This window comes from Cyanistes caeruleus, chromosome 1 (assembly GCF_971803275.1).
Source record: "Cyanistes caeruleus chromosome 1, bCyaCae1.hap1.1, whole genome shotgun sequence".
In the NCBI taxonomy this organism is placed as follows: domain Eukaryota; kingdom Metazoa; phylum Chordata; class Aves; order Passeriformes; family Paridae; genus Cyanistes; species Cyanistes caeruleus.
Window position 1 is genome coordinate 51,738,599 of NC_141701.1, and position 23,262 is coordinate 51,761,860.

Consider the following 23,262-nt stretch of genomic DNA (forward strand, 5'->3'; position numbering starts at 1 on the left):
TTTTGCTGTTAATTTGGCATCCATAAGCATACTGAGCTGGGTATGCTGTGATTGTACATTTGCATGCATGCACCTCACCCTCTCTGCACTCTTCCTGTTTGCATCTCCTTCCAGGCAGTATTTTGAAAACCACAGTGCTGATTTTGTTTCTGAGACTAAGAAGCCACTCGTACTGAGAACAAGGAGCTCTAACACTGAGAAACTGAGCCCTACTTAGAGGGCTTCACACTGGTAAGAGGGATAATCCTGTCCTGAGTTCCATTATTAAAAATCAAGCTGTTACATTTATGAAACACCTGTTTAAATACATTATGTTTGATTCTTCGTTGACTCCTGATCAAGAATGACGTCTTTTTTGATCACATACTGCTTGCTAAGCAGTGGGAACAGAGTATTCTGCCTTTATCCCTGCTATCTCCACTCAGATGCCCTTGGAGGGCATAACCAGATTGTTGGTCTGGCCCTGCCTGGTCCTAGCTGCTCCTTTGGCAAAATTCACGCATTTGTGAGCTAGGACAGAAACTACGAAAGGAAGGCTGTGGACACCCTGTCTCACGAGGAAGAGTTTTATGGGGGAGAAGGAGCTTGCAAGACTCACGTTCGTACAAAACAGAGAGAATGGGACAAGGTGAACTCTCCCGCTGGCAGGAGCTAAAAGGACTCTGGGTCTGCCCCTAGCGCTGGAAAGGATTCGGTACAGCAATCAGGGCAGATACGTTTTCAAAGGGCTTCCCACCTTCTGCTTTGAAAAGTAGTCTGCTGTTTTGCAAGACCTGTGTCTAGAGAACTAATATTCCCAAGATGTTATTTGGTTCTCAGAATTTCCTACCATCTGTGATTTTTTAAGGGTATGAATGCTATTAACCTATAGGTTAATTGATTAGTTTTAAATAATGTGTTACATCCTTTCCCTCAATTGTGTTTTAAGATTTATATTAGATTAAATACACAGGGAAGATTTTAGTTTGTAATTTGCCTCAGTGAGAAATAGATGAAATAAAAGGCTGCACTTGCTGTGGTGTCCTTCAGCTACCCATGAAAAGTTAACCTGTAAAGTTCTCAGAACTGTCATGGAGCAAAACTTTGGGATATTAAGAACTTGAGAATAAAGGAAAAATTATTTCTCCTGGAAAGAAGCTATAGCTTATATGCATTAATTATCTCATGGTACTTTTTGATAAGCAAACACAAAAGCAAGCAGTGTACAGCATGTCAGTGCAAGTTAGAGAGGCAGTGAAAATCTGGCTTATCTTGAAAAAAAGAAGCTGTAGCGTGGCTTTGTTTCTTTGGTCTGCGGACAGATCCTTCATGAAGATAGCAGCAGGAAACAGCATGTCTTGCTTTAAGGTAGGATTTAGGTAATCTCATCTTCAAAAATCTCTGCATTCTTTTTTCTTCCACATTTCGCTCCTGATATGCCACTAACAGAGCATATGTACATTGAGCCTGATTACACGCCTATCATACTTCTTCCCCTGGACTAGATAAACCAATCAACCAGTGTGACAGATAAATCAATCAATCAATCAATCAATCAATCAGTGTGAGCTTATTTTTTGGGTGACAAGTCCAAGAATAGGTGTGCCATAGATGTCCTCCTCAAAAGACATCTTTTGTCTCTCTCCTCTCTCCTGTGTTGGAATAAATAAGATGTTATGAACTTTCTGTTGTTGTGGAGTAGCACACCCTGGCAGCTCTGCATCTGGATGGAAGTCTTTGAACTCCCACAGTATCATTAACCTTCCCATCCTGCAGGAGAAAGCCAGACAGTAGTTCAATTTTTTCCCCATCCTCTGTGCAAGTCATTTGGGACCCAGCTTCCCAGATCCTTGTCTATTTCCAGTGGTCTGATTTCCTTACTTTTCTGGCTATTGGAGATTGCTATGACCTAGCCCAAGATGCCCAAGTGCTCCCATTCTCCGTGTAGGAGCGAAAGGCGATACTCCCACAGAGATGCAGTTCATCTGAACATATTTTGAAAAGGAATTACAGTCAAGTCACATGCTCAGAAGGTAAGTCAACAGTAGTGGCTCACATAAAGTCCAAATTGCTCACAGGCTATGCTCTTCCCTTGCTAATGACCGCATGAACAGTTGAATCAGGGGGTCAGGAACCACATCCCCATTCCAGCCACCTGTCTTACTGAAAGGAATTACTTGGCACTATTAGCTCATACTCACTCCAAACAAGGCTTGAAGAGTTGAATTAGAATTATTTTTATCTATTCTAACACCAAAATGAGACTTCTGACTCTTTCTGGGTTTTGGTGAAATGTTATTTTGTCTCTGCCAGAGCATCAGATTTGTTTTCTAATCCAATTTACCGCTTTCCTGATATCATAAGAAAGATTATGACCACGGTAGCTTCTCTTTAAGGTTATTCTGCAGATAGACCTTCACTTTGCTGATTCTTTTGCTGAAGATAACTAGTGCTAGTTCTTTTTAAGCTATACCTTCACAACTTTCTACTCTATTACGTTTTTATTCTCGTCTATTCTTAAAACTTTTCTAATTGTGAAAGTGAGAGAAATGATTCCATGATCTATGTGTGATGAAGGTATGTCTGCAGACCCTTAGAATGCAGACTTAGCAGAGAACTTTTCCTTTGCATTTAATTGCCCTAAAAATAACATTTAAAGCCTCCTAGTGTACTGCAGGATTTTTGTCCTAATGCACCCATCATATTTAAAGAAACTACAAGAACTGATTGAGAATGAGAGTAAAATAGCTGGACTGATAAAACAGGCTGCATTGTGCATATTTCCAGTTTCTGCTCTCAAGATAGTTTCTTAGCTATCAGTAATGTCAGGGTAATCAGCCCCTCTTGGTGCAGTTAAGGTCCTGACAAGTTATTGCTTATTTGAAGAGATTATTAGTACTCCTCATTAGAAAATTAAAGCTTAGAATTAATTAGAAAATAAAAGTGCATTCTTCCCCCTTATAAAATATTTCATTAATATGTATTAAAAAACCCTACAAAACAGAGCACACTAACTTCTTATTTATTTCTAGGTTTGAACAAACTAAGATTATCTGTGTTGGAGCCAGATTCTGAGGTCCATAAACAGGCAACACTACCACTGCTGTACAAGGAAATTGGAATAAATATTAAGCAAAGGGTTGTCCTGAAATGAAAAATGCCATCACCATTAACAGAAATAATTATAAATTGTGTGATCAAAACTTTGCAAAACTGCAGGTTTCTTTAAGGGTTAATTCATCCACATAAAGGACACAGATCCAAATAAGGAATTTGGAATTTACATCAAAAATCCTTTGCAATGCAGAGCTGTTTAGACTAGTGGTGGGAAGAGGGGAGGTCATACTCCCAAACTCAAACTCATTTCAACACATAAAAATGTTATTCATAGCAGAAACAAAATAAAAGAAAAATAAAAAAGGAACTCTAACGTTTAATGCTGTAGATTTTTTTTGATTGATGAGAATTTCTTTCTCATCATCAAAATGATCAGACTTTTCTCCCTCTGAAATTCCTTTCTCATATTGTTTTCCTATTTTATTTTGGGAGTGCAAAGATCCCTCTCACTGTTAAATCTAAACAAAGGAATCAACTTTTAGTATGCAAGACTAAAGACTAAGTCATAAGGTAAGTAAGTCTCCTCTGTCATCACCTGGCTTACAATTGGATTTTAGTTTTTCCTTTGCAGTTGCCTCGTGATTGTTCCTAAGGAACACCCAATTCCACTGATACAGACAAAAAGATAGGAGTGACACAACAAGGTAGCTACAGACATCCTTCTCACTGCTTTTACTACCATAAGGTCAGGATGGATAGATGCATTTTCATTTGAAAATTTTCATTTGAGCCTTGTTTGGAAGGTCCCTGTTTGGGTCCTCTGTAACCAGAGGAAGCACCATCAATGTGCATTCACTGCCTGCAGATTTAATGAGAAAAATCAATGTGAAGTTCAAACCTTCTCTGGCTGGCAAAACACACTGGGTATGTTTTAGACAAACCTGATGCTCACTTGGCAGGACAAATTTCTGAGAGTATAAGAGCCCTGTTATCTCTCCTTGGCAGTTTGCACAATAGAAGCCTGCTTGCTCAACAATAAAACTTTGGCCTTAATATAAAACTCTTTTCATCATTTGTAAGGCTAAGCTTAATTAAAAGGAGAATTGTGTATGCTCTCCTTTCATTTGGTAGTAAACACAGGCTCCTTCACCTCATACAAAGCTAATGGTGGTAAACCAGATACTGCACCACTCTGTACAAGAATAGTGTACTGTGGAATATACTACTAGAAGGAAGCAGCATGTATATTCAGTAAATCCAGTTGTAATTTATGAGAACCTCTCTGAGCCGCTCCTACAGTGAGCTGGAAGGCAAGAAGGTATCACCAACCTGCTGCAAAGACTCCCTGAATTTTGAAGTAGAGATCTCCAGTTATCACTCCAACCAGACAACTGATAGTTGGGTGAAGCTGATCTTCACATTCCCTTTTCAAGCAGCAAGTAACAGGTGTCACCTATGCCAGGAGCATGAAAAGAACCAAGCAAACCAATGCCAGCATCACCAAAATTAAACTGAGACAGTTCTTGTCATCTCCAGGGACTCATTCAGAACAATCATCACGCTGTCTTTACAAACTGTTCTCAAAATTGGCAGCCCAAAATGAGGACCTGCAGAATGGAACGTGTTACAAGAGCTATGGACATGATAAAACTGCAACCTTGAATATCCCCCAGTCAGTGACCCCCTCTTTCATATTGTGCCTCGTTACAGGAAATCACAATAGCCTTTTGTTTGGATTGGTGTTTACACTGCAAACACCTGCATGCTCAGGCATGGTCTTGTATGGAATCATACATGACAAAGGACTCGTGCAGCCTTGTGGGTTCACATTAGTATTTTCATAAGGTTCATGCAGAAAGTGAGTTTGATAATAAGATACAGAGCTTTCATCAAGAACTGACTGAATGAATTCATGCATGATAAGAAATTTACAGGATGCAGCAACTGGATTGATTTTGCTGGACTGATTTAATAAAATCACCATTTCAATCTCAGCAGAAAGACCTCTAACTTGATTCCTTTGTCCAACCTCAACAGTTGGTGTTGACTGGCTATTATGGTTTAACCCCAGCAACCAAGCCCCAGGCAGCCACTCACTCTCTCCCCCACCAGTGAGATTGGGGAGAGAATCAGGAGGGTAAAAGCTGGAAAACTCATGAGTTCACATAAAGACCATTTGATAAGGAAAGAAAAAGCTGCTCACACAAGCAAAGCAAAAAGGGGAATGAATTCAGTGGTTCCCATAGGCAGGCAGGTGTTCAGCCACCTCCAGGAGAGCAGGGCCCCATCATGCACAGCAGTGACTTGGGAAGACAGCCTCCATCACTCCAAAGGTCCTCCCCTTCCTTCTTATTCCCACACATTATATACTGAGCATAATGTCATATAAATATTCCTTTGGTTAGTTGGTGTCAGCTGCCCCAGACGTGTCTCCTCCAAGTTTCCCACATGCTCTCAGCTTCCTACCCAGCATGGCAGTATGAAGAATGGCCCTGGATCTGTGTAAGCCCTGCTCAGCAATAACAAAAACATCTCTATATTACCAATCCTTGTAATTTGTGTTCAGCACAAATCCAAAACACAGCCCCATCCCAGCCACTGGGAAGAAAATTAACTCTACCCTAGCAAAACCCAGCCCACTAGCCAATTAACTTAGCAACATGGACAAATAATCTGTTGGATCACCAAGTTGTGACTTCTGCTTTTTCAGGACATTTCAGAAATTTCTTTTTACCTGTATAAGACTGCACCTTTAAATTAGTTTACTTTTCATTTGTTGCTCTGACTGACTCTGATTTTCAAAGCCTTTTCCAGACTAAATCCATCTGAAGCTAATTTATGTCTATTTTTTGATTGAGCCAATATTTTGCTTTAGCTAGTTCTTGTCCCTTCTTAATTTGCTATGTTCTTAATTTGCAGTGTTCCCAAGTTGTACCTCAGCTTCTATTTTTCTGATGTAAGCAAAAAGCTTTTTTTAAAATTCTTTCCCCATCTAGCAGTGGAGAAATGTTGCACTATCACCAGCTTGAGGCTATGAGACATCATTTGCAACAAATGAGAAGTCCTGCATAGCTTTTCACTCCTTAGATAGGGCATTGCCGTGAGGATAGGCAGTGAATAAGCAGAGTAAATTTGACCCTCTTGACAAACAAATATCTCTACTGCCAGAGATGCCAAAATGTTCCCCGAGCACTTTAGGAGCATCTGTTATGAGGTCCAACAAGAAACATGGTGGTAAGCTATACAAAAACAACCCCTAGGTTTCACTCAACAGCAATAATGCTGCTTTTCCAAGTTCTTGGCAGTCAAGCTGCAAGTAGGATCTTGCAGAGGTTTACTCCCCTCTAGCCTTTTCCAGCAGATTTTTCTCTGTAGAAGGGCATGATTGGGCCATCCAACTGCCATAAACAGGAGATGTTCAAACATGAAGCAACACTACAGCAAAATGAAGTAGCAGCCAGCTACATAGTCTCCTGGCATTAATGCTGGAACCAGTGGGTTATAAAGAACCTAATTCATTCTTTGCATGTGCAATGAAGTGGAATAACCCTTCTCAAGTAATAAAAAAATTGCAGTGGCTTCAGACCTCTGTAGCTGCAATCAAAATCATGCTCTTATTTCCACCAGGTCATTCCTGTACTTCTCTGGTTTTCGTGTCCCAGGACTCTCATGATGCTTTTCCAGGGCAGTCCTTTGCTAGCCTTTTTTAAAGTAAGCAGACTCTGATTAAGTAAACATTTACTTTGGTCAAGTAAACAAACAAACAAAAATAGCATCTCCCAGAATTTTAGCCATTTCATAACCACTGGATTTTGCATGGGATCTAAGAGTCGGAAGCTGCTCCTCCCACTCAAGGAACAGCTTGCTCAGCAGCAGCTGCTTTCCTTTTAAGAGATTTTGGCAGTTTCTTGGGCAAGTACCAGAAAGATTTCTGTGGTGGCAGTCATTACCGCACTGCAAGTTTGTGTCATCCAATGCAGAGGCATTTCTTCCTGGGCAGCAGGGAGTTAACTTGCCTCCTGTTCCCTGCCTTGGGAACAAGAGCTGGGATGGCAGCCCATAGTAGGAGGGTCTGGATTGAATTCTCCAGTGAAGAGGAGGGATAACATTTTTGTGTGAGAAAGATGCTTGCCAAGAAATCGAGAGGGGAAGTAACATGGGAGAAAGGAAGTAACTCATCAGTGTTTGGGACAGACAACAGCAGTTTCAGGATCTGGGTACACATCAGGGTCTTGGATGGATCTTTCTTGACCCACATCACTCACAGAGAAAGAAAGCAGAAGGAGGAAATGTAGATGCCTTCATAAGCATGAACACTGACAGAACCTCAAAAGCATCCTGTTTCGTACCAATACTTTAGGCTTACTAAATACCACTACACCACTTCTAGAGGGGAAGAAACTGAGGTCACAGAAAACTTTTAAACATAGTTTTCTACCAGCATGAGTCACATTGGGGCAGACACATGTGAGAAGGGGCAAAGAGAAGGGCAGCAGCAGCCCCAGCTGCTATTGCTCCTGACCACTGGAGGACACCATGCCAGGACTTGAAGCTCTAGGGGAAGGCTGATGAAAACAGAAGCCACTTAGCTTTGTACTTCCCAAAACCAAAATACAGCTGGGTATAAAGAAGTGAGGTACACCATTGTTTCAAAACTTACAATTATTCATTGAATAAAATGCTACAAAAGGAAGGAAAAGAAAAAAAAACGAAGAAAGAAAGAAAGAAAGAAAGAAAACTTCTGGGATGCAAAGACTTGTTTTCCTTTATTTTTAATCAGCCATTTGAAAACACTGCAACATGACCAATTCTGCAAAAATGTTTTTCTGACCACAGTGTCTTGCATCCAGACAAACACAAGGATTATGCCAGTTCCTGGAAGAATGAGCGTCAGTAGCTTTTTTTAATACTGGAACACGTCTGTTTGTTGTTTTTCTCTCTTCTTATCACCCTAATTTTGGGGATACTCAAAATTTTTGGTGACATCTTTTTTGTTGTTTTTGTTGTTCATTGGCTCTTTGTTTAAACAAGTACTATATGTTACTTTTTCCTCTGGTTGTTAATTTCTGTTTGGCTCTTTAGATTTTTTGACTGTACAATAAAATTACCCTTAACAGCCACCCTTCTGCTGTTTCAGCCTGAACAACTTCCACTGGGTCATCTTTGTGCTACTGTTTTAAACAGTTCACTTGTTTAGAAGTAGTTAATTAGTTATTGGCTCTATTCAGCAAGGAACTTTTGAGGTCTGGGCTGTAACTTCTTTTAGTGAGAGCTCCTGTTTCACCAGTGTGTATTGGAGAAATTTCTCCGGGTAGGATGAAAAACGGGACTCTGACTTGCTTTGCTGGGCAAATATCTCAGGCACTGTTTTGTATTTTGGTGTACTGAGTCAAGACAGCAAGTGAACATGTAGTTATATGGCTTTGAAGTCTGTGAGATGTATTACTGTCTGAAAAATGGATGGGTGTCCCTCTGTCCATGGCGGTGGGGCTTGGGACTAGAGGATCCTTTAGAACCATTCCAACCCAAGACATTCTGTGTTTCTGTGATAATGTAATTCCAGTGTGTCTTGCTGAAATTAATTCAGATGGCATAATGTTTCACATATACAGTAATGAAAAAAATCTCAGACTTCAAGAATTACAAAATCTGGACCAAATGAAAGGGATAGTTGACTAATAGGATACATGGAAGATACAAAAAAAATTAAAAAACATCACAAAACCCCAAAAAGAATCTATGGAAAGGTGATCCTGAACCACAACACTGTCTGTGAAAGAAGAGTGGAATGATGTAAAACCTTAAAAATTTGTATCTCCTGTCAATTTGTAGAACTAATTAGTGGCTGAAATTTGTAAAACTAATCAGAAGCTGCTTGAAACTGGATGTCCTGAGTGCGAACTGTAATTTTTCTACATCAGGGAGCATATCCCATTTGCTTATTGAAATACATCAGTGTATAATGCATTCTTATGGAAAGGCAATGAACAGCCAGAATCCTTGCAATATTGTGTACTGGTTGTCTGAAAACCTGCTATGTTTTGTTTCTCTGCTAAATTCTCCTAAAAAAAAAAAAAAAAGCCTAATTAAATCAAAAACATCTCTCTGATGAGCCTCTCCTTTGATCCTTTGATCTCCCTCTTTTGATAATCTCTCTCTTTTGATAATCTCTCTCCTGACAGAGAATGTGAATACTCTGCTAGCAGTACTTCATGCTTTCCTCCATGGGGATAACAACTGCTCTTCTCCTGGCATTTCCATGGCCTAGGATCTGGGATCTCTGGAAAAGGGCAAATATCTCCATCCAGTCTATTGGTGTGAGTGCAGGACTCCGCGTGGAACTAATTAGTGCTGTAATGAATGCCACAACAGTTGCTTGCCAGGAAGCATCTAATGACCTGGCAGTAATCTCACAATGATTAATCAAGATTTTCTTTAATTCCCTTTAGCAATTTTACCTGATAAATTAGGGAAGGAAGGAAGGAAGGAAGGAAGGAAGGAAGGAAGGAAGGAAGGAAGGAAGGAAGGAAGGAAGGAAGGAAGGAAGGAAGGAAGGAAGGAAGGAAGGAAGGAAGGAAGGAAGGAAGGAAGGAAGGAAGGAAGGAAGGAAGGAAGGAAGGAAGGAAGGAAGGAAGGAAGGAAGGAAGGAAGGAAGGAAGGAAGGAAGGAAGGAAGGAAGGAAGGAAGGAAGGAAGGAAGGAAGGAAGGAAGGAAGGAAGGAAGGAAGGAAGGAAGGAAGGAAGGAAGGAAGGAAGGAAGGAAGGAAGGAAGGAAGGAAGGAAGGAAGGAAGGAAGGAAGGAAGGAAGGAAGGAAGGAAGGAAGGAAGGAAGGAAGGAAGGAAGGAAGGAAGGAAGGAAGGAAGGAAGGCTAAAATAAAACTGTAAGTAGAACAGAGGCTCTGATTTAAAATATCTGGTGGATGATGCTCTCCTGCTTTCCTGGGTTTATTGTGTAAAATCCTTCTCTATAAATTCTAGAACCTTGCACACCAAGAGCAGAGTGGTTATGACTCCTTCTTCACTGACTTCAGAGGACTAGCTTTAAGATGATGAGCTTAACTTAAATTGGGTATGTGATGTGTGGGGTGCAACCCTACTACTAACCTGAGGTTGACTATTTTAATCCAAACTGTGTGTATTACCAGGGTTGGGTAAGAAAAATGGAGTTACCATTTTCAGTGATTTCTGCACATAGAAAGAAAAGCCTTTCAAAAATAAATAAAAAAAATTAAAAAAAAAAAAGAAAAAAAAAAGAAAGGAGATGGATTCAGATGCAACCAGAGCAGTCCCCATCCCATGCCTAGCCCAGCACATGGTGTGTAGGACTAAGCATATGCACAGACCCCTGCAGGATGCCGTCTCTCACAAACTGTTTTTCTCACAACAGCAAATATTTACCCTGCAGTACAAGAAAGACAAGGAGCTCCAGGAGGGGGTCCAGCTAAGGGACACAAAGACTATTAGGGGTCTGGAGCATCTCTCTTATGAGACTGGGCCTCAGAAAAGATTGAAAGGGATCTCATTAATACATCTAAGTATCTCAATGGCAGGTGCCAAGAGGATGGTGTCATACTCTTTTAAAGTCGTTGCCAGTGACAGGATGAGGAGCTATGGCCATAAGCTAAAACAGTTTATGTTCACTGAGGTTTCACCTCAACACGAGGAAGAGAGTGGCAGAGCACTGGAACAATCTGTCCAGGGAGGTCACGGAGCCTCCCTTTCTGGAGACATTCAAAATCCGCTTGGATGTGTTCCTGTCTCACCTGCTCTAGGTGACCCCGCTTTGGCAGGAGGGTGGGACCAGACGGTCTCTAGAGGTCCCTTCCATCCCCGCCGATTCTGCGCTGCCCTAGTTGCGGCTCCCATCCCGGAGCTCCCCGGGAGCGGGGGGCAGCGGCGAGGCGGGGCCGGGCGCATGTGACCGGCGGCGGGGGCGGCCCCGGCGGGGCTGGGCCGCCTCGGCGGGGCAGTGCGGAGCGGCGGCGCCGGGCATGCGGAGCGGCCGGGCCCCGGGCAGATGATGGCGATACGCGAGCTCAAAGTGTGTCTGCTCGGCGTGAGTAAGGGCGACCGGGGGGTCGCTTCCCCCTTCCTTCCTCTCTCGCCCCGCAGGTGGGGGCCGTGGCTGCTGGGGTGCTCGCTAAGCCGGGAACGCTTCCAGCCTCGCGGTGCCGCTTCCCGGGGGCGCCGCGGCCCCGCTCCCGCTCCCGGGCGGGGCGGGGGGGCTCGGCCGCAGAAAATTCCTCCCCGCCGAAACTTGGCAGCCGTGCACCGGCCTCCGCGGGGCGGGGGGAAGCTTTGGGGATTGTTGTTTTTGTCTTGTTCCTCAACTTTTTAAAAGCGAGAAGGGCGTAGCGGGCTGGGGGAGGCGGCGAGCGGCTCTTCTGGGGGTCTCCCCCAGCGCTCCCCAGGCGGGGGGGTGCCGGCGCCCAGCCATCCCCCCCGGCGGCCCTGCGGAGGTCTCCCTTTGGTGCCTGAACCCCGAAGGCACCCGGGGGGGATTTACTGCCCTCCCTGGGGCTCGTCACAGGCGGCGGTGGCCTCGCCGAGCCCCCGTTCCAGCGGGGCAGGCGCCCGCAGAAAAGCGGCAGCGCTGCCCAGGCCGGGACGCTGTGTCGGGTGGCTCCTTCTCCCGGGGCTCCGTCCTGTCTCACCCATGTGCTGCTCGGCGCTTTGTGTAGTTACTTGCCTGGCTTTATTCAGCAGCGCTTCTCTGGCTCGACTCCTTACAGGAACGGCCTTTTTTTGCCATTCCTTTTTTTTTTTTTTTTTTTTTTTTCCCTCATCTTTCGCTTTTTTGGCGAACTCGCGCGTGCGTTTCACATCTGGAGCAGCAATGTGCTTAGCTCTGCACTTTGGCTGCGCCTGCCCCTCTCTGCCCGGCACCGAGGGAGCTTCCCGGCAAAGTGTGCCCACAAAGTTGGGACGAGCACCGCCGCAGAGCAGAACCACCTCTCCTGACGGTAACCAGCAGAGCATCACTACTTCAGTACACACGTTCTTTTTAAAAGTCAAGCATCTCAAATTACCCGGTGCGAGTTCGGCTGCTTTTTGGTCCACATCTCCGTAAGCACTCGGAGAAGCTGCATGAATTAAGGTGTTTTCGAGTGAATTTGCTTTCATGCCATTCAAGTGAGTTGAACATTTGAAAACCAAACATGAATAGACGCTCCAGTTCTCTCTGATTTGTGTTGACGCTTAGCCCAGCAGGAGTGGGTACCTTGCCCTGGAGTAGTTCTTGCCAGGATGCAGTGCCAGGGCACTGGAGAGTTCAACCCAAAGTATTTGGCAAGTGACCGTTCCTCCTTTCTTGGATAGAATTCCTGCCTTCAACTTTTAAAATGGCATAGTGACAAAAATAAATGTGGTTTGTACAAACACGAGGAGTCTGTGGTAGAATATGTGGATGTGTCTTTGCTTGTTTTCTTCTCCAGCAGAAAATGTTGTAGTTTTATAGAGAGGAAGTGTCTTGTGGAATGAGATATCTTATGTCCATAATTTATCGATGTTTTGTAACATTAAAACTTACTGGAGGTTTTGTAAGGCAATTGTTTGCTTTTTTTTTAAGACAGGAAAAGAAACCTATAATGCAGCTCTATGTTACTAGGAGTATGCAATTACTCTGTAGATTCATTAAAATGATGGGGTGGCAGTGGTAGCACTTAGAGAGATGTGTCTGTAGTTACAGTCACTGAGTAATCAGTGAGATATTCCTTCCTGAGTTTGAAGAGGGCATAGTCCTAGAAAATCTTATACTTCTGATCACAGACATCTTATTTACCATGGGGATTGATGCTCTATTTTCCCAAAAGAGAGGAATTCTTCAGATAATGAATCCTCTCAAGAAGTTCAGACATTTCTAGAGCAGGGAAACTCCATACCTGTCTGCGTGAACAAATGCAGGCATTAATCTTCTGATCTGCTTGAAAGCTAGGCAGCAACTCAAAAATACATTCTCAGATCTACCAAAAGAAATCTTGACAGTTTTTTTTTTTTCTTCAGTAGGTCCTGGACCTGTTTAATCTGCATTGTACGTCATAGATCCCTTGATAGTCAAGTCAGGCATGTCCTAGTCCCAAGACAAGTTCTTATCTTTGTTAGAAATATGGATTAAATTGGTTTGTAAACCCATATCCCTCCTCAGTTCTGAACACAGCCCTAGGCTGCACCTCTGGTTTAGACAGGAGGGTCATTGGCAGTTTCTGGCCTCAAGCTGTGAAGAGGGCCTGGGCTTGGGCTGTTTCTGCCTATTCAAAGTTTCCCAATGGGGAAAAATTGCAGCTGGTGCAATGTTTGCAAAGCCAGCTTCTCCACAAGCTCTGAAGCCCCATTTGGCTATAGAGGGTCTTGTTGGGAAGATGATGAAGAGGAATAGAGAAACCAGAGCTGTGGTCCACATTATGGCCCTACAGGCCAGTGCAGATCTCCAGGGTCAGTGAGTGGCCTGGAGCCATTGCACTAGAGATGAGGAGTAGGTTATTGGCTCCTGGATGTGACCCCACATTGCCAGGGGGGAGACCGGCCTCTAACTTTTGACATTAACCTAATTAAACAGGATTTGGTTATCTAAATGTCATCATGTCATTTCTTCCTCCTCCAGAGTATGCTGGGGTTTTTTGAAACTCTCTGTGGGCATCATGGGAGTGATTTGGAGCAGCCAGGAGGAGCAGACAGCAAGATGATGGTTATGGGATTTGTAGCTGTTAAAGGAGACACCAGGGAGAGAAGGGCAGAGGAGAAATCTGGGGCAGCAGGAGGGTGTGAATGAGTCAGTGTGGAAGGAAGTCTTTGTTGATTGCAGAGCTCTTTGAGAAGGGATGGTTCCAGCTTGCCAGTGGGCTAGCAGGAGCAGGATGCCTTCCTAATTGTCCAGTGCCTTGCAACCTCATGTGTAGGAGCTACAGAGGTGTAGTTGAACAGCTCTCTTTAGTATGTTGCCATGCAAGTGTCCTCAAGCCTGCTCCTAAACTACTTCCTCCAGTAAATTATTGCTGCTGGGCAGTGAAGTGTCTGCATGTGGAAGGTGTTAATCTTCCTGAGTGGGAATGCCTGAGCTGTGCTCCAACTCCTGTCATGTTACCCCTGGCTCTTCCTGGTCTCTCAGTCCAGTTTGTTGTTTGTTCCCAGCAGTTGTCCCTGTGTTAGATGCCACATGCTTATGGGTCTGAGCAGGTTTTAGCTGCAGGTTTATGTGGTGAAATGAAGTGTAGCTCCCATTTGATTTGCATGGTGTTTCTACGTTGTTTCTACCTTGTTGAGGGGCTGGAGGAGAGAGGAGCATGGGGGACCTGTGGTGTTCCTGAGCTGTGCTTTAGTGCTGAAATGTGACTGGCTGTGCAGCAGCCAGGTTTCCTAATCTGTCTGTGGCTGCTGAGTGCCCTGTGCTTTAGCTCCCAACATTTTCTTCATGTGGGCTGGAGGAATGATTTACAGTTCCCTGCCAGATCCTGATATAATTGTGTGTGGCAACCGCAGGAAAGATTGTGAGGTTTACGACTAAGGCAAAGTTTCTTGTCTTTGTCACTTCCTGAGGAAACTTTGACAACTCTTCAGACTTTGGGAGTTGGTTTGCTGACTGCTGTCTAAAGTGACCTCCATTGCTCCTTTCCTTTTGTTTTTGTTTATTACATTTTTGTGTTGTAACTGTGCCTCACAGGACCGAAGGAGATAGGATTGGAAGAGGCTCAGAGGTCATCCCTTCTCCCTAAACCCCTTCTTATTCCTGACATATGTTTGTTTCCTGTCTTTAAAAACTCATGATCTTCTCCCTGGGGTTATGTCTCAGAGCTTAACTGCTTTTACTGTACAAGGTTTTTCCTGAACATAGTGCCCACATCTTCCCTAGCTGAGACTTTGTTTCTTTACCTTTCTTCTGTTTGTGCCTTTGTTTTCTTGCTCTTAAGAAGTCACTGGTCTGCATTCTGCTAGTATGAAAATGCTGTCTGAAGCTGGTGAGCCTGCATTTGTAAAAGGAGTGACATTTCCTCTGTGGAAATTACACTATGATACTGAACACAACTCACTGGGAATCTTTTTGTTTGTGTCTGAAATGTTTGTCATAGTTGATGCTTTTATGGCCTACACATCCCAACGCAAATAGAAAAGCTCCTGTTAAAAACAAAACTGCCCTCCTGCCTGGGTTGAACCAGTTAAGGAGCTTTCTTCTCACCAGGTATGTGCAAGGTGGCCTCCATGGTAAGGTGAGCATCACCTTACCATGACAAGTAACGCTGCACAGTGCAGAAGCCACATGTGCAACAACATCTGCAGTGTTGTAGCCTAAAACAGAGAGTAGAGCAAACAAAGGGGGTCATGAAAAGAGGAAAAAATGTACTGATGAAGTAAATGTGTGCCTTTTATAATTTTGTCCACAAAAGTATCTTGTCTGAGAGAAGAATAGAGGCTGCCAAGCCATTTTCCCCCCCCCCCATGTTAATGGTCCATCATCACCTACTCATTCATTCATATTTTATTATGCAAACAAGCAGCTCTATCATGAGGGAAATTTTTGGATCATGACTACATGGCTGTCTGTCTTGTGAAGTCACTGGTTTGAAGTGTCCATCATTGCAGCCTTTCCATCAAAGAAGCTCTTTGATCTGTATCTCTTTCCTAGCCAGTTTTTGCATTGTTGTGAAACATCAAATTACGGGTAAAACCAAACAGTGATTTTAAGTCCATGGTGAACTGAAAGACAGACACATGGTTAGCTGAAGTGCACAGACTTAATTTTCTTGGGAAGTGTTTTTTCTTGGTATTCTTCATTGGTGAAGAATATTCTGAAATTTGCACTTAATGTGGCCACACAGCGCTTCCATATTCCATTCTCCTGCTTTGCCAGTCAAAAGAAGTGTACAAGATACTGAAGGAGACTGGGACTGGTGATTTTGTTTTTATTGTATTTGTCAATATTGCATAAAAATACTGTTATGCACCAAAGAAAAAAGGCCTGCTCTCTTGTATCAATAAAAAAGTGTCTTCAGAAGCCTAAATCAGCCTTTTCATATTATTTTATAAGATTTTTTAATGGATACAATCTGATATTTTTGCAATATAGACATTAAATATGTAGGTAAACGATTTCTCACAATTTGGAATTCAGGATGTCATGTTGATCTTGGCCCTATATTGCTTTCCTGACATACCTACAAAACTTTTTTCTTTACTAATTTCTTCCAAGGGTTTTGTGTGGGATTGCTTAGAAGAGTAGACTGGACCATCCTTCTAGGAAAAGGTGATTGTGGAGGCCACACTCTGCTTTCGTTTCCAGTGGCCCAACCAAACAGGATTTTTGAAGAAGCAGAAGCAGAAATTTGAAGCAGATTTTAGTTTCAGTAGCAGCAAAGCCTCAAAGAGGAAGCTAGTTACTAGTAATCTACTAGGTAGCAAAAGAGTAGCCTGTGGCTGCTGCCTGTTGCTGCACTTCATGGGCTCCCACCTGCTGATAACCAGCTCTGAGCTCCCATCCATGCTTGTAACTTGCCTGTTGAATGAGTCCATGCAGTGACTATCACCCAGAAATCATATGCAGGCTGTAGTTTTACTGTCTTTCAAATTGTCTTTAAATTTAGATTTCCCCAGCACCTTGCTCTTTTTGATTTCTGGCTGAAAAACTGGGAAACTTCTTGGTTTACAGTAATTCTGGGGGAAAGAAAAACAGCCCTGCATTCTTTCTGCCAAAATAAGGAAGTTGAATGGTGATAAACTCAATCTTTTTTTCACATAGTTGAATGCAGTTTTTGCCCTACTCAGGGAAATAATGCTGAGGCAGACTACGTGAAGGAGGCAGAAAGTTTGCATGCAAACAATATGCAGGGAAAAGAAAAACCTTCTCATTTTCATCAGGGGGCTCTTTTTAACTGGCTTAAGTCAAGCCATATCAAAAGGCCATTTTTAATTTGCATTTAATGTATGTTTTCTGAGACTGGTTGATGGCAGGACTTGTTTCTGAGGTGGTAATTTGATTTATTGGTAGGATGTGTTGCAGTTAAAGTGTGTTTTAGCTGCACATGGGCAAAGGCCTTTGAGTCTGCAGGGCTTTTGCTTGTGGTGGTGTTTGTAAATAACAGCGCGAGTGCCTTTTACTTGTGTTGGGTTGTGTCTCACCTAGGTGCAGTGTGGGTGCTGCAGACTGCAAGTGGACACACAGGCTGGAGAGATGTATTCTTGACATATTCTGTCTAAAATTCCTCAAGCTAATTGCTTGTTGAGAGCAGCATTTACAGGGAGGCCAGAGCCATAACTCTGCTGCTCTTGCTCTTTTGCCTCCCTGCTGCTCATTCTTACGAATGCCATTTTCCCAGTCTTCAGGGCTGTTAGACCCTCTAGGGGCTACTATTAGTCATGAATTTCCTGGACACATCTCCCTTCAGATAACATCAGGACAGACACTTTTTTTTTTTCATTTCCTGCATTGTGGTTTTGAGGGGAAGGCAGAAGGGCACATTGAAGTGAACTCAGCTGGCTTTAGTAGGTTTGCACTTATGATAGAATGGTTTGAGTTGGAAGGAACCTTAAAGATCATCTGGTTCCATCCGTGGGCAGGGTGACCTTTCACTAGAGAAGGCTGCTGTTGACCCCACCTTCCCCACAGTTCAGGTGCTGCCTCAGAAAACTGAATGCAGGGCAAGGAGTTTCTCCTCAACTTTGGTGGCTCACCAGCCTCCACTGATGCAGAGGCTGTTTTTAGAGCTGTGGTCTCCATCCAGAGGTCTGGAGCTCCCTTTGCTCATATTTTTCTCAAGCTGTTTTTGGGGCCAGCCGAGTGCCCAACACATGGTTAGAGATACCTTCCAAGAGGGTTGGGAGAGGAGGTGGGAGCTACCTATGAGGCTTACCTCCATCCAGTGCTAATCACACCTGTGGGTTAGATCATCACACCAATGAGCTGGATCATCCCGTGATTTTTAGAGAGGGCAGAGCAGGCCTTCAGTACTTTTCTCCTTGTTGTGTCCCCCACTGCCTCCTGACTGCAGGCCGAGGGCAGCTCATGTGAATATAACTCTGCAGCCCCTCACCAGAAGGTATCTGGAGCTGCCATGGGACATGTGCTTCCAAAGTAAACAAAAAAAAAAAAAGATGTTTTTGTTCTTTTGGGGTTGTTTTTCTTCTCACTGCATACCTTGGAGAGGCTGGGTAGTGGTGTCAAGGTGAAAGGAAATTTTTAAAATTCCATCTCAGTTTGTAAGGTGCCAGGAAAGGAACACATTTCAGTTTTCTTGTGAAACATCTTGTACACCCTTTCAGTGAATGCTCGCTGTTCTGAACACCACTGCCAAAAGACAAATCCAAGCTTTAGAAAGCCTCCAGCGGAGGTGGATGGGAGGCCAACTGGGAGCACAGCCTTGTGTAAGCACATGCCAGTGGTTGATTTACGGTCTCTGGCTTTGCAAGGCTGCTCTGAAAGCTGAACAACAGGCAGTGGAACAAATGCTTTTTATTTTCTTGTGGATATTTTTAAGCAGAAAAGCTGGTTAGTCCATGGGTTTTATATTTTTTGGAGGCGAGGGTAGAGAAGTTACGGTTTTTCACTTTTTGTTTTGGCCAGAGTATGTTCTTATTTGGGCAACATGTGGAAGTGCATGTGCATGAAATCCAGCCACTAAATACTTTGTGTCCCTGAGTTATTGTTTCTTCCTTTGTCAGCAGAGTGACAGGATGCTGCAGACGTCAGTGGGTGTCCTGGTTGGACCTGTCAGGGAACTATAAAAAAATGTAAATGATAAATATTAGGTTCTTACAGGAATTCACCTATAGTTAGGGGCTCTCTGAAGCAGATTCTTCTTCCCTTTGGAGCCTGTCTACAGAGCCAAAATGAGTTACGATAGATTCCTAAACTGGGTTTAATTCTGAAAAAAAAAATTAAATTTGGGGCCCGTTTAATTCTGAAGCAAACAAAACTCAAGTGTTGATAGGATCCCATGGCTCATCAGTAAAGCTGTACTTTTGGGTGACAAAATATGTCTGAAGTCACTTGCATCTCCTTCCACGCTCACTGATGACCAGTAGGATACAACTGGAATAGCTTTAACTTTCTCTATCTTATGCTTGTAATTGGTTACTGATAACTCATATCCAGTACTGCTGCAGTGTAAACTCTCTAGATCTACCAATTTCTTACTGTGAGGGAGTTCAGTGGCAAAAAAGAATCCTTAGGTCAACATCTGGTGTGTGCCAACAGAGAGAAACTGTCCTGGGAATCACCCAGACTTGCCAAAGACTGATTGAAAAGAGCATTTCCTTGAATGTGGTGTGGTGTCACACCAAGGTTCAGCTTGACTCTTGAGACTTCAATTTTTAGCTAGTTGATTTGAAGGGGTGAAAATATGTTATCACTCCAGTCAATAGTTTAGGATTTAGAAGCATATTACAACTGAAATATTTGAGGTGTTGGTAAATGTCATCACAATTTTCAGTTTGAGCATCATCTATCTGTGAAGCAAATACTAATTTTGTTTGCTTTAGGCAGTCTCTATTAATAAAAACAACCCCAAACCACTAAAAAAATGAACCTCTCACTGACAGATACACACCACTATAAGCTTCTAAGGGTGCACTTCCACTTTGTGCCTGGATTAATCTTGCAGCTGATTAATTCCTGAGGGATTTAGGAAACGAGAAAAGAAATATGTTCTTTCTTAAAGAGGAAGCCCATTATCTATCTCTTTTTTTTCCTTTTCCTTTGCATACTAAATATAAGTATTTAAGTGCCTATTTTAAGAATCATAATATCAACATTTGAAATACACCTTCTTAAAGCTGATATGAACAGGAAGCCTCCATCCACTTTTGGGCCAGAAGTTGTTCATGGTACATAGTCCATGCTGACTTCAACCTTTTCAATACTGCATAGACAAGCTTCCTTTTAGGATATTAATTTCATGAATGTGCTACAAATGTGGGATTTTTTTGCTACATTATCCCTTACACCAGCAGTTTTCTTTTTTGAATGTTATTGCTCTTGTGGAAAATCCAAGGGAAGTTGAACTTAGTTTTTGTCTTGGTTTGGTTAAATATCAGTGAGGGAATTAAACCTTGTCTTCAAGTGTTATTACTCCAGCAGCACAGTGTAGTTTATGTGAATAGTCTTCAGAATCAATTGTTCTGTCCTTTGATGTTTATTTTTTCTGCCTTGGATATTTTTGTTTATTTTTTCCCTGCGGAGTGTGCTTGAAAAGAATAAATGCATGCCAGGGCATTAGACAGACAGTTGGAGCATGTTTTATGTGACAAAAATGTTGGTTGGATAAAACCAGATAACATAAATTCGATTTGAGATTATGTTAGTGATACCCTAATCTGAGTAGCATCCTTAAGCATATGTTTGATTCTGAGCATTAGGATAATCCCTCTTCAGCAGAGTATCAGGGTACATCCTTCCCTGCATGGGCTAAATTGCATCCCATGCTTAAAGCTCAGCATATGCTTTAATGCACAGCTGAATGTACTGCTGTGTGGAGAATAAGATAAAATGTTTAGGTAAATTAAGTATTTGAGATAAGACAAGCTCATGAGTGATTCCTGTCATTTGACATTAAAGCCAGATAGAGTGGCCAGGTTTGTCTTCTCCTTTAGGCTGACGTGGAAAAAGGCAGAGAGAAAGCGAACCTTTGACACCATAAATCCAAATTTAAAAAGATTTTCTGAAGGAGAGTGGTAGCCCTGCAGCCTAAAAAGTTATTCAGGAATAGTTTATGACCAAAGAATGGTTTGGGTTGGAAGGGACCTTAAAGATCATCTCATTCCAGCCCCCCTGCCATGGGCAAGTACAGATTGCTGTAGACAGCATTGCTCAGGCCTTGAGCACTTGCAAGGATGTGCAGATCAGTAGAAAAAGGGGTGTAGATATTGGCATAGAGGAGATTTGCAGGAACAGAGACTAATGGAGGAGGAGGTGGAGTGCTGAAACTGTGAGACCATGGGAGGACATGTGGGAGCATTGTATGAAGACTGGTGAGACAGAGGAGTGAAGTCAGGAGCAAGGGAAAGAGAAGCTGAGGATAATAAAACAGAAAGCTAGACAGAGCAAACCAACAAAAGGTAGTAAAAATAATAATATGGGGTGAAAAACCCCACCAACCTCTCCCTTGGTTTTAGCTTCCAGTTTCCTTTTAAATTATTTTTAAACCCTCACTTTGTTTTAGTGCTGTTTCATTTGTGTTTCAAAACACTTTTGGCCAGTGGAGCCTGCAGAATTGTTGTTTTTGCATCTTGGCCAGACAAAAGCCCTGTCACAGATGTGACACAGGGAAGCTTTGGTAAGATCTCATTGGCCAGTTGAGATGTCTTCCTCAATCCTTGTGCCTGTTGTTTTGCCTTGTCTGAGATCTCTGGGAACTTTGGAATTAGTTCCATGTAGTCCCAAACACTCAGGCTGTGATGCTGGAAGTGTTAGTATCTGGACAGTCTGTCTTGAGGGTGACTCCTCAGTGCCTTCTGTGTGGCTTTTCCTACTTTGGAAGGAATTTCTCTACCAGTTTGTCCTTTCAGGAGGTGTCCTTAAATATACTAAACTCCATGGTTTAGCATTCCATTTGAAATGCTCACAACATGTTTTCAGTTGAGATTTCCAAAGTCTATACACTTTCGACCATTTCTGGCTTCCAGATTTTGAGTGGAGAAAAAATGGACAGGTGAATAAAAACTTCCTTCTGCAAGTCAGTTGTAAGTTAGATACTGATTTCCTAGTTATTTTTGTGATGGAGAGAAGAAAGTGCCTTAACAGTAAGTGTGACAAAACCTGGTTATCCTTAAGGGCCTTTCCCTAAAAAGTTGAATTTCCTGGCAGTAGTTGCCAGCTTTTAGAAGTTGCTGCGTTTCATTCTCGATTAAATCAACAGGGGATGAACACATTCAAGAAGTCAAGTGCTTAAGGGCTACAGCCTTGCACTGATAATTTCTCCCATTTATGAGCCTGTTCGGTGCAGATAGCTTTACGTTTAGTAACTTCACAGCAGCACACAGTAAATCCACAGATAAAAAACTCAGCCCTGGGTTTTATTATACCGTGCTTGCTGTTATCTCTTCTGTTTACTTGCATGAGTGGTAGAGGGGAAAGCACCAGGTGGGTCTTTTTGTGATGCTGTTTAAAATAAGTGGTGGTGTTTGCTGTCTTAGGGAGAACTTCATGTCCAGACAACATGGAATGAGTATGAAATCACTACTAATTGACATTAATTAAACCTAACGTTGGGTCAAACATTTCTTAACACAAATTTAGGTTTAGGCAAACTTCTCATTCTCCATTTCCAGTCTTGCACATAAATTCAGGAAATGAAAACCCCCAGTTTCAAGGATTTTAGGCCTTTCCTTCATGTTGCCACCTAACGTCCATGTGGAAGCATAGTATCTACATGTAATTTGCAGTTAATTGTAAATAACAAATAATGGCAAATTTCAGAAACTCTCAACTTGTCCCCTTCCCCTGATACCCCCTGGAGAAGACACTTGTTTTATTGTGCCTGGAAGGCTGATGGAGGCGGATTTCCAAGGACTGGCAAATTGTAAAAGCAGCTTGCATAAGGAGGGTGCCATTGGCAGCTGGGCAGCCTTTAGGCTGCTGATGAAGGAGACCAGCTCACACCTTAGATGGTCACCAGAGGCTGCTGATATTGCAGATTGTTGTATCAGCTAAAAGGAACTGATAAGCAGAGGCAGAGTTTCTGGCAATAAATCCAGGTATGAAATCCTTTGTTCCTGTCCCACCCTTGTGGTGTTTCCTGATGTGCTCAAGGCTGGTGATGTCCGGCTGCCTTTGGCTAGTTGAGACCAGAGGAAGAGTTATTTGCTGCTGGTTGTTGGTAGGTGACATACCCCTTACCAGGGCTCTGCTAATTTGGAGCAAAGATCTGTGGCCATGAGGCTGGTTCCTGTTTGTTAGAGGAAATGTTAGTTTTTATAGCTGCCTCCTGAAACTGCCTTCTTCCTCTCTATTGCCTGTTGCTGCAAAGGAGAAGGGATTGAGCTTTCTTGTCTCCAGGACTGAAGTTTTCAACTACTGTTTCAGATGGAACTCATCATTTGTGTGGCTTTTTTCTTCCTCTCTGGTATGAAATGCAATAAAAAGTTGCAGGTGGGACAGTTACAAATTGGGAGGAGTATGTCTGATCATTGAATTGAATAGGGGTTATTGATCTTGGATGGACAAATTGGAAGGTAATCGAGCCTTTAATTTACAGTTTTTTCAGGCAATTGCTGGACAATTTTTATACTAGTGGAATAGCAAGC

General features: G+C 42.8%; 1 protein-coding gene across 5 annotated transcripts in view; it reads left to right on the forward strand.

Annotated features, from left to right (window-relative positions):
• Positions 1 to 10,985: 10,985 nt before the first annotated feature.
• RAB31 (RAB31, member RAS oncogene family) overlaps positions 10,986 to 23,262 on the forward strand; it is a 65,209-nt gene continuing 52,932 nt past the window's right edge. For 2 of the 5 annotated variants that reach the window (XM_086892718.1, XM_086892709.1), the window contains exon 1: positions 10,987 to 11,092. In XM_086892718.1, the coding sequence (XP_086748844.1) occupies positions 11,054 to 11,092 (39 nt within the window). In that variant the 5' untranslated portion in view covers positions 10,987 to 11,053. Of the gene's footprint in view, positions 11,093 to 23,262 lie in introns of all 5 variants that reach the window. The other 3 variants (XM_086892725.1, XM_086892701.1, XM_086892713.1) reach the window with 3 other exon arrangements.